Source organism: Budorcas taxicolor, chromosome 6 (genome assembly GCF_023091745.1).
Source record: "Budorcas taxicolor isolate Tak-1 chromosome 6, Takin1.1, whole genome shotgun sequence".
In the NCBI taxonomy this organism is placed as follows: Eukaryota; Metazoa; Chordata; class Mammalia; order Artiodactyla; family Bovidae; genus Budorcas; species Budorcas taxicolor.
The window spans coordinates 12756455-12768514 of NC_068915.1; the positions used below are offsets into that span (position 1 = coordinate 12756455).

A 12060-nucleotide genomic window follows, 5' to 3' on the forward strand; every position below is an offset into this window, starting at 1 on the left:
ACATGGCATTGTTAATGACAGGTAAATATATCAGAGGGAAATATCCTAAACTCAACGCACGCAAAAGAAATGGTTCCCAGGAGCAGAAGCAGCTAAATACAGGACAGAACAAGCTTTATCAGTAAGAATCCTGATCTTTTCATCTTAATTGGAAAATACTGACCCACACATCTAGAGGCATAATTTCCTCTTCCATGGCCTCTCTTCTTACTAACCCTCAGCAGGATACAGGAAGAAACATTAAAGCAGCTGCTGTCAGGCTACACTTCACTATCCATGAGCCACACATGAAGCTACAGTTAGTGGTCCTGGAAGACTGATAAAATCTGGCAAACAGCCACACAGTTGTGTGCCCAAGTCAATGCAAATTTTGGTATGTTCTTGGCACTTGGGCAAAAAAAAAAAGTGCCTATTTGTGTAGTCACGTAAAGTGGAACATATCTCTGGTTATCAGGACTGACACCTCATCTCTGTGCAACCTCAGGAAGTCTAAGAAAGAACACCTCCCTCTAGCCAAACTCAAGTATTTCAACCTGAGGCTAAATGGCCTAAACTAGGATTTGAGATTTACAGAGATTAAAGCCCTAATGAAAAACACGATCCTTCACTATATGTGTAAGTGTGCATATGAAATTCAACCGTAGCTAACTCTCTGTTTAAAAAGTGTAAACTGTGAGTGAACTTAATTTTCCTAAGTCCTTAATAGAAAGTTAAAAGTATTATTCTAGTGAGAAGTTGCTATATAGCACAGAGAGCCCAGCCTGGTGCTCTGTGATGCTCTAGAGGGATGGGATGGGGCAGGGGAGGGAGGCATAAGAGAGAGGTAAAGGACTTCTCAGGTGGCGCTAATGGCAAAGAACCTGCCTGCCAATGCAGGAGAAGTGAGAGGTGTGGTTTCAGTTCCTGGGTTGGGAAGATTCCCTGGAGAATGAAATGGCAACCCACTCCAGTATTCTTGCCTGGAGAATCCCACGGAGAGAGGAGTTTGGTGGGTTACAGTCCACAGAGTGGCAGAGTTCGACATGACTAAAGCAACTTAGCACACACAGTATGTGCATAATATGGCTGATCTGCATTGTTGCATGGCAGAAAACAATACAACATTGTAAAGCTATTTTCCTCCAATTGAAAAATATGTTAAGGAAAGAAAAAATTATATTGTCCTATAATGTAGTAGTTATGGGTATATGTAAGTTTTCCTATAGAAAAATTTAGCACTTTTTATCAGTCTTAAATATCTAAATGTTCAGATTAGGTATTTTTAAAAATCATGGATATATTATCCAATATCTATTCATTTTGTTATGAAACAGTATCTGCTGCTGCTGTAAGTCGCTTCAGTCGTGTCCGACTCTGTGCGACCCCATAGACGGCAGCCCACCAGGCTCCCCCATCCCAGGGATTCTCCAGGCAAGTACATTGGAGTGGGTTGCCATTTCCTTCTCAACTGCATGAAAGTGGAAAGTGAAAGTGAAGTCACTCAGTTGTGTCCAACTCTTAGCAACCCCATTGACTGCAGCCTACCAGGTTGTAGTGGGATTTTCCAGGCGAGAGTACTGGAGTGGGGTGCCATTGCCTTCTCTGGAAACAGCATCTATTCTATTTCTTTTTTTTTTTTTTTCTTTTTTTCTTATCCTGTATCGAACCTAGACTAGTGATTCGTTTCTTAAATGATAGTATATATGTTTCAATGCCATTCTCCCAAATCATCCCACCCTCTCCCTCTCCCACAGAGTCCAAAAGTCTGTTCTTTACATCTGTGTCTCTTTTGCTGTCTCGCATACAGGGTTATCATTACCATCTTTCTAAATTCCATATATATGTATTTTAGAAAAGTTTGCATGAAAGATAGAGAGGGACTGTATTTCTTTATTAATCCAAGATATTTACTATTAAAAAATTTCATTTTCCTGAATGCAACAAAAATAAGACAAGGCAAATATACTGTGCACTCCAATGCATCACCATGGTAATATACCAGAACACTCCATTGTTTTTAGTCACTAAATCATGTCCAACTCTTTTGTAACCCCATGGACTGTAGCCTGCCAGGCTGCTCTGTCCATGGAATTTCCCAGGTAAGAATACTGGAGTGGGTTGCCATTTCCTTCTCCAGGGGACCTTCCCAACCCAGGGATCAAACCCACGTCTCCTGCACTGGCAGATGGATTCTTTACCACTGAGTCACTGGTGCTAAACAAGGGGTCTGGGCAGCTAGTGCTCAAAAACCCAGACTTCTTGTTTGGCACCTGCAATAACCTGGTATTATTTCCTTCACCACAACCTCGTGTCAACAGGCAGGCTTTACTGTGCAAGCGCCAGCAGAGAAAATTGGGTTAGGTAACACACACACACCCCCTAGGATATATACAAATGCATCACTATCATGCCTCCACTTCAGAGTCCTTTTAAAACCTTCAGGATGAAGTACCTTCATCCATGCCATTCAGGATCTCATTCAGCTCCTCCTCCGTGTATTCACAGTAATGCTCTTTCCAGCTGTCCCCGTTCTCACTGCGCAGGATCACCAGTTCCCTCTCTTTTCCTCGCAGGGCCGCGAAATGAGGGATCTCCACGATCACAGGCCTGACACAGCAAGGCAGAACATTCAGTGTGGACAGCAGCTAACCACCAGCAAGACAAGCACCTCGATGCGGTCTGTTGCAAAGTGACCTGGAATTCTTCTCTTTCTGGGGACAGGGACAGAGCGGGGCCATCCTCCAGAGCCCTGCAGCTAGCACTCCACCTCAGGGGCACCAATCCTCGGGGCCATGCTGCTACCTTAAGCCAATGATGTCTCCCTGTGAGTGCATGTGGCATTCTGGAACTTCTCCTTTGATAAACGTAAGGATAACACATTTAACCAAAAGAAACGTACATGCATATCTATGAGGTATGCCAATCTCTTTAAATGTTTTCTAGAAGGTGCAAAATGACAAAATGGTTTAAGAGGGAAAATGGCTCATACACTGCGTAATTTCATGTGCCATAAATGAGGAGATGTCAGAAAAGACAACTGCTTCGGAACTCGAGAGGCATGCACTCAAGGACTCTCTCCGTCTATTTCCTCCATTCAAGGAGACATAGGCATGTGCACACAGGGCGGCGCTACAGGAGCGCTCAGCAGGCAGCCAGGCTGTGTCCAGTGCCTATTTTATTCAGGATCCAGAACATGCACGGCCCTACTGTGTTTCGGTCACATTCACTCTCGAAATCCAGAGAGGCTTTTGATTTTTTTTTCAGTCCAGGTTGCTTTGATACAGACTCCAAATTTATCATAACAACATCGTAACTAGCACATAGTACAACTAGGCAGAAATCTCATGCTTTAAACGAAAATGAAGGTCACAGCACTTAAGGGAAAAGATATAAAAACATCACTCAAAAATAAAAGTCACATACCACAAGGGTCAGAAATGGTCCACTAAAGATAGGTTGTACAGAATTTAAATCATAGAGAGGGACATGTCATGGGCACAATGACAAAAAGAGAAATCATACTGCAGAAGAAGGAGAAGAATGGGGGCCCGCAGCCATCAATTTGTTTTAAGTCACTCCTACCCAAGGAATTTGGTTCCAGGAGGCCCCAGCTGAAGGATGCGGCTGACCAAACTTTCTCCCTCATTAAGTGGGGGAGGAGCCGTTGGCAGGTGAAGTTTACTGAGTACATCCAAAGCAGCAGTGAAAGAAAGAACATAGGTAAGCTTCAGGTGTTGTGTTCCACAGAACCCCAGCGTCACCAGCTGATGAACAGAGTGGTTTGGTTTCACACTGCGTTTGGTTCTGCCCCCTCCATTGGCCACAAAGAGCAAGAACAGAGACCCGGAGTGTGCAATGGAGGCGCGTGGAAGGAGGGCGCGTGGGGTCGGATCTGTTCCTGCTTAGGTTCACCGCCAGGGCATGAGCCAAAAAAAGTAAAATAAAATATGCTCCACAGGAAAGACAAAGCTGTTGGGAATACAACAAAAACTCTGACTCTGTAATGAGGCCAGAAGTTTTCATGGGTATTTCTCAACAGATCTGACAATTATTAAAAAGCCTACAACTATCTGTAGGAGAAAGGACCTTGTACAGAATATGAAAGAAATCACTGGGGGATTATTCCAACCATAATGGAATTTTCTGATGCAACCCAGAACTTCACAGGCTCCTTCTAAATCTGTGGTCTGTCTGATTGGAGGACATGGGAGGTAGTTTCCATAACTGGGAAATACATACACACACCTTTTCAGGTGTGAACATAATTTGGAACAACCTGTTAACAGTTTGCTCCAAATTATGAGGCTTTAGAACAGTTTCCTGAGTTCTAAAGGAAGAAATCCACTTCCCCAGTATGACACTGGCAAAGCAAAAGAGTTCATAATGAATAGGATTTTCTCCCAGTTTTTCAGCACAAAGACTTTATATAACAAGACTTAAATACAACTGATTTGTTTCAAAATATTTTGAAACTTGTCCCCCTCCAAAACTTTGTTTTGTCAGTTTTCAGGAGGTGCTACTCATTTCTTGGCATACTGAGATACCAGGTAATATCACAGCAGCAGTACAAATAGAAGAAAAGCTTATTTCTGCTCAAAATTGCTAAAATGAGCATGGTAAAATCATTCTGGATTTTTGTCCTCTTAATGAAATCTATGCCAAATAAAACTGCCAGGATAATTTTTAACTCATGGTAGCAATTTTGATAACAGAAAAGACAAATCACATAGATTAAATTTTTGTATGTGCTATAAAGAACACTGCTCTCCAAAGCGAAGATGATGATTCTGTTTGTAGTAACTATACAAGACGTCAAGTTCATGTTCAGAACAGACTAGTACAGTTGACCCTTGAACAACTAGGCAGGTCCATTTGATTTTTTTCAACGGCAAATGGGTCAGAACCACGTGGTCCATCAGTGGTTGTTGGATCCACAGATGCAGTACCTGGGATGTGGAGGAGCCTCTTACAGGCAGAGCCAACCCTCAGGTGTTTGCAAAGTTTCGACTGTGTAGGGGGCGGTCAGCACCTCTAACCCCTGCATCGTTCAAGGGCCAACTGTATTTTTTCTCTACGACTTTCCCACTGAAATCCAGATTAAAAAATACCTACCATCAACCAAAGTATGATTATTCATAGTGGAAGCCTGGCAGCTACTATCACATCCAAAGAGAAAGAGTAATAATCAACCTGAATGCTTAACCCACTAATGCCTTAAAATAAGAGGCATTTAAGTGCAGTCAAACATTGAGGCATTACTTTCAATTCTTAAAGAATTTCATAGGGGCCAATCTTCTTTCAAAAGCTTGACGTACCTTTTTCCACTCCATCCTAGTGATTTCATGTAGAGGACTCAAGCTCACCGGTTGACTAACTGGGAGGTTTAGCAGAAACCCTTACCCAAGGAACTGAGCACCAGAAGGTCCGACTTCAATCAAGCGACTGGCCAGGCCTTCTCCTTCCACCATTGGGGGCATTGTCGCCAGTCTATGGCGTTTGACCAGTCGGCAGGTGACTCGTGTTGGGGCAGTACATTTCCGAGGCGGAATAATGATGCGGAGCCCGTTGTGTCTGCATCCTCGCATAGCACCACCTCGGGCATCCACCATAAAACTAACCAGGAAACTAAAAATTAAAATGGAAGATTAGGTGGTGTTTTGAAATATCGAAGGCAGATAAACAAGCTTTGTCAAGTTAGCTTTTTTCCCATAATGCTCTGTTCTTCAAACATTTCTTATTTATATGCATGGTGGCCAAAAGCATGCCCTTAAAAAGTAATTTTACTGTATACCAGTGCCTTTACTTCAGTTTGATTGCTGTTTTAACTTTTGTATTTTTTGATCTGTTACTAAAGAACAGTTCTGCTCCTAATTTGACAATGGTAATATTAAACATGAACTTGTAAATTAAACATACATCCATCTGACTTAGAAAGTGGAATGAAATTACATAAAGAATATGAGTCTCCTTTTGTTTTAAATGCAGAGGCATTTGCTTCCCTCTATATGCGTCCTAAAAAATCCATAGTTTGAAATAATATAAAGATAGAGCAGAGAGGAAAGACTAAATTGTAGCTTTTCTAAGTTAACTCAACTTGACTTTTAAAAATCACATCATGTCCAGATCATTTTAGCATAATTCTATGAGGCTTTCTCTCAAGACCAAATCCAGGTACATGCATCCCGCTCCAACACTGTCATACCCAGGATGCGGGTTTTTAACTGATTACATTCTGAAAAAGAGGAAAACCAAAATAATCAAATGCTTTGGGAAGAGCCCATTTACCGATTCAAAGGTGCTTTTTCACTTCTTAAGTAGAAATATCTCTTCTATACCATTGTAATTGATAGGAGAGAAAGAAAACATGATTATCAATCCCCTCTGCTCTAGGTTTTGAGGGGGAAATCCTGGGCTCATGCTAATGGAAGACATCTGGGCATTGTGATTTTCCCCAAATTATAATAAATTAAACATGGAAAATTATAGCTAGTAATTCAGAAATGTAAAGGCATCTCTTCTTTTGCTTCTTTTTTGCCAACCTAATTGTTCATGAATAGGGGAATAATGATCCAAGGTAATTTGGCTTATTTTAACTGTACCAAGAGAAAGGGTTTGTCTCAACTCTGAAGTTGGTTCCTTCAGGATGTTTCTGCAGCTTAGTTTGAGTTCGTCTCACTAGCTGAGTGTAAAACTCAAAGTCTGGGAGGCACTCACTTTGTCAAGGAGGAAAAATTAAACCAGGCAATCTGCTGGTGGTATACATATACACAAAGACACACACAAATAATGTGCACATCCTCTCACAAACATTACTGTCTTTCCCAATTCTCCTTGCACTTGCAAGAATTTTATACCAAAACAGAAAGAGGAAAGCAATACACAGCTGTAGTAAGATCTACTGATAGCTTAATCAGCACAGAACTATTCTAGATTCATCACACTCAGACATTACATCCATGACAAACACGTAAAACATTTGAAAGGCATTTCGTTAAAGTAAGTTACGGGATAGAAGCACAATATATTTGTGTTCTTTTTAAATAAGTGAACGAAAAATACCTTAGCATCCTCTTCATAGCAGAACACAGAACTCATTAAGCATGCTATTGAACAGAACCCTGCTGCTAGGAATACAGACGTCTGTGAAGTAGCCCAGAGTGCCTATCTGAAGCAAGTCATGCAGAACGAGACCAAGAGAGGAGGTCTCACTCTTCTTTCCCCATGCAGGAGCGAGTCTAGACCTACCAGTTCCAACCCCGTCCTCTCAGCTTTTAGTACGGGGCACAAACTTGGGAGTATAAGCAACAGGTCAGCTCTGAAGTGTGGATGTTTCCGGTCTTTATCAAAATGCAATGAGAAAATGTTGGCTGCTTTTCTTATTACTAGCATTTAAGTAGGAATTCTTAAATTATTTTCTATTTGCTTTTTAAAATGCACTATCGCTCAAAAGAATGAAAGAACTGGTAAAACGTCTAGATGACTAGAAAGGTTTATTTTCCATTTTATTATTTTCATTTGACTATGATATTTATTGTTGATTTTTATAAAAACTAGAAAAAAATGACTGAAGTATCAACCGGTGCTATTTCAAACTCAATGCTGTATTTCTGACTTTCTCTACTTTCTTTGATTTCTTTTTCATCTTTTGATTACTAGCACCACTGCTGAAGAACAGGGACTAAAAAAAGTAAGGAATTATTATAATACATCTGATTAATATTATCAATATCCAACATTATCTGTATTTTTGGAAAGCATCCAGGGTGTTTCCCCATTCATGGTACATGCTATTATATTTTCACTATATTTATTCCAGTAATGGTTCACAGCCTATATATTCCATTTAGAATATCTTCTAGTGGTGCATTCTGTAAGGAGTGAATTGAAGTAGCTATATACTTGGCTGTAACAATGTCTAAGCACCTACATGTTTGATTACCTTCTCTGATTTCTATGTTACTTTCTTTTGAAATTTTCGTTTGTTCTCATGTACCCCAAAATTTCCACGCTGCTTTTCATGTCACATTTTGTACACTTCTTGAAAGTGCCAGGTGCTCTGCTAGGAACTTAGCAAGGATACAGAAAGTAAAGACATAGTCATTGCTGCCGAGATGCTCACAGTCTAAGCCCCAAATGTCACATGATGATTTCACTTACTCGGAACCAGTTACTCTCCTGGTCAAGGAGGAAGGAACTAAACCACACACAGGTCCATATCAGTGTCACAGTGGCAGTGACCTTGTGCTCCGTGTTTCTTCCTGTGTGTCCCAAGTGCCTAGTGCAATGTGAATGGGGCACATAGTAGGCAGTTAATAAGCAATTGCTTAATAGTGAGTGAATGGAAGAGTGAAAAGGGTAAGTTGTGAGAAGCTGTATATATTTGTTTCTAATTGAGAAGAAGGCTAAAGTAGAAGGTTATTTAATTCTTTGATTCCTGGACAACCAATCCAGTCAGACCTCATTCAAATTACTACACTCAGACATTTCAGTTCATAAAATAGCTAAATAGACGAGAAGGATTGTCTTCAATATTAAATATTCCTCTACAGGCATTTCCCTGCTTGAAAATGACAGAGTGAACATATTTAATTCCCTTGATAGAGGATTAGTAGAAAATGAGAGTAAGCAGAAAACCAAGAGTTTGGATACACTAAAGTAATGATTTTGTTAGGAGTGAAAACTATATGAAGAAAGACCAAAGACTGGGAAGTAAAAGGACTTCAAGACTGGAGCTGCAGTAAATAAATCTAACTATATATGTCTTGGTGTCATCATAGATCTAGAAAATTGTATTTAAGTATCATACCAGAACAGCAAGCAAATTTGAAAAATTAAAGTGGCAATGTGTCTAATTCAGAGAAAATTTCCAACAGAAACAAGCTTTTGTGTCTTTATGAAATAACTAAAGGAAGTGCACTAGGCTAATAAAAAACAACAAGCTCTATTGAGGGAATTATTAGATGAGAGAGGGAGAGAGAGATGAAGGAAGAGAGGGGCAGGCAGATAGAGAAGAAAGTAAATCACAAAGATATCAAGAAAGAAACAAAAGGATGGGAAGTCATGAAAGAGCTAAATATTGATAGTCAACATGAATAAAAATGTTTACAAATTTAGTAAGAAAATAAGCAAATCAGACTCAAATAGTGTAACTGTAGATGCTGCTTAATAGTGAATGGTGGAAGAGTGAAAAGGGTAAGTTGTGAGAAGCTGTATATATTTATTTCTAATTGAAAAGAAGGCTAAAGTAGAAAGTTATTTAATTCTTTGGTCCCTGGACAACCAGGGACCAAACACCAGTCAGACTTCATTAAAGTAAGCTAAGCTAAGTCACTTCAGTCGTGTCCGACTCTGTGTGACCCCACAGATGGCAGCCCAACAGGCTCCCCCATCCCTGGGATTCTCTAGGCAAGAACACTGGAGTGGGTTGCCATTTCCTTCTCCAACTAATTAAAAAGCTGACTATGCAGAATTATATATAAAAGTCTTTCCTTCAACTAAAGGAGAATAAGGGAAGTAACCATTCAATTTTTTTTTCTAGGTACTGATACAAAGTCTTTTGATAAAAGTCAACATGCTAGTCAGTGAATCCCAATAGTTTATAATATAAAATTGGCTTAGCATTTGAATATTTTCATTAAAAATATCAGGATATCCAAAGGTGTTACTGCTTGGATGTGTGTGTTAGTCATTCAGTTGTGTCCAACTGTGTGCCACGCTCCTTTCTGTCCATGGGATTTCCCACTGGAGTGGGTCGCCATTTCCTTCTCCAGGGGATCTTCCCAACCCAGGGATCAAACCCACGTCACCAGTATTGGCAGGTGGGTTGTTAACCACTGAGCCACCAGCAAAGCTGAGGTAATAGATTAGTGGATAGTTATTTTGTGATGTATAACAATTTCAAAAAGCAGATGTTAAGAGACTATTTTTTTTTTTTGTATCACAGGAAAAAGTGAAAGGTTAGGGTGAATCATGAGAGAAATTAGTTCACATACCAGATTTGATTAAGTAAATTTGATTTTCTCATATTTTCAGGAGATTAAAAATGGGACAAGATAACCCTAACCCTAACATTGGGAGATGAAAAGAACTAAAGTAAAATGTATTGATAAATGGATTGAAGTTCAGTTCCATTGTTTGTGAGCTGTGACTGAAACCTCATCTGTCAATGAGGGATAATCCTATCACCACTTAAGGATAGAATGAGAATTAAATCATTGTGGGTCAAGCAGATAGAATTCAACAAATGCATATAATTTTATATATTTTGAATGTCTTAAAATTATCATATAATATACAAAGTTAAACAGAGAAACTAACATTTATTAAATACCTACAGTGAACCCAGAACTTTGCTAAAGTAATTTAATATGGAGTTTTGATGAGTTTATGAACTGTACTAAAGAAGATGTAAAAAACACTATTAGTATAGAGCACAAGATAATTCAACAAGTACCACATGCTTTCCTGGCTCCAGCTTGGATCTATCACGAGATCTAACCCTGTGTTGAATTTCTGCTGTAACCTCCGGCAAGTCATTTAACATCTTTAGGTTTCAGTTTTCTCATCCCCAAAATGAGAGACTTTGATTAAACTCAAACTCTAATTCGGCATTCTGGTATTAAAATTCTAACTAGGTTAGGCGACCTACTGGAATGTTCCATTTCATAAGTTCTGGAAGCATTACTATTTGAAAAACAAACTGCCATTCCTCCAAGAAATATATACTATTTTTGCTGTATGGCTAAAACAATCAAGAGTAGTTTTGCAAAAAATCTATACACATACTACACTAAACATTGACTTCAGACTGTACAGACAAAAAAACATCACATAACATACTTGGTTTTAATTGTTTATCTTACTCTTCAAAGGAAATTCAGCAGTCATGCAAAGTAGAAATCCTTATTGAAGTTTTCGAAATTGTGAGATACACTGTTATCACAATTTAAAAGGGATAAAAGCAAAAGCAATCCACCATTATTATGCAGATGACTTGCCTAGGAATATGTAGTTGATTAGCTAGACAGATACATGCTTCAGTGGAGGCAGCAGAAAACAATGATTCTGGTCTTTTGAGGACTATATCCTCCACCCCAAAAGTTATGAATCCTTAGGTTTACGTTTAATTCATCCAGGACCATGGGGTAAGGATGGGGAGGAGATTGCAGCATTCAGAGTTAGTTATTGAGTGAAAACAGGAAAAAAAATCTGTCATCAGGGTGCTTCAGTGACTTACACATACATAGCAAGAGGGCCTTGAATCAAATCTCATTTCTGGGTTACTGTGAGAAAACCGTACCGTGAGCTCCCTGTCCTCTATAATTTCCTTAATTTCTTCCTAATCTTCCAAATTCCATCAACTGAAAAACTGATGAAAACAGCTTTGAAATAAAGTGCCTCAAACCTGTTAAAATCACCAAAAATGTATTTATCACTATGTTCATGTATAGACACAAAATATTTAGTGGGTATTGCAGAAAAAGTAAAAAATAATGGATATAAATTTGTCAAAATTGAAAATTGTCTGATTTGTAGACAATCTTCAGTATCCTGATCCTGATGCATGACTGTATAATAAAAATACTATAACCAGTCGTCTGATAAGAACTTTTAAAAATAAGCTTATCAAAATAACATAGAAGCGTAGATATTTTTAGAACACTGGAATCATTCTATAGTACAATTTCCAAAATATCAAAAGTTGCATTTAAAGCGTCCTAGCAAGCAAGTGCACTATTAATAAACTTTGGTTCCCCTAGACTGTGCTTTAAAAAACTCTTGCTAAGTGACACTTAAAATCATAACCTTTACTCTAACTTGAAAACAGCTTAACCAATTTGCATAATTGCTGGGAATAACATCTTTCAGCTCTATGTAGCCCTTTTTCTCTCAAAAGAAGCAGAGATACGGAGACTTATGAGGAAGACAGCCTCTCACATTAGGTCTACACTCATTTTAGCATAACCCCACTTATTTCCAACAAAATAACAAATACTCGCTGTCCCTGTACCATAATGGGGAACTCAGTAATGGTCATGATGTGGAGGCAATACACCATTCTCCCTTGTGTGCTCCCTCTCT

The 12060-nt window shown here is 39.1% G+C and overlaps 1 protein-coding gene across 1 annotated transcript in view; it reads right to left on the reverse strand.

Annotated features, from left to right (window-relative positions):
- The window catches only part of ANK2 (ankyrin 2), a 251070-nt gene that overhangs the window by 46658 nt on the left and 192352 nt on the right, over positions 1-12060 (reverse strand). The window contains exons 29-31 of the mRNA XM_052641694.1: positions 5380-5604; positions 3562-3660; positions 2432-2586 (exon numbers count right to left, since the gene is read on the reverse strand). Coding sequence (XP_052497654.1) covers positions 2432-2586; positions 3562-3660; positions 5380-5604 — 479 coding nt within the window. The remainder of the gene's footprint in view (positions 1-2431; positions 2587-3561; positions 3661-5379; positions 5605-12060) is intronic.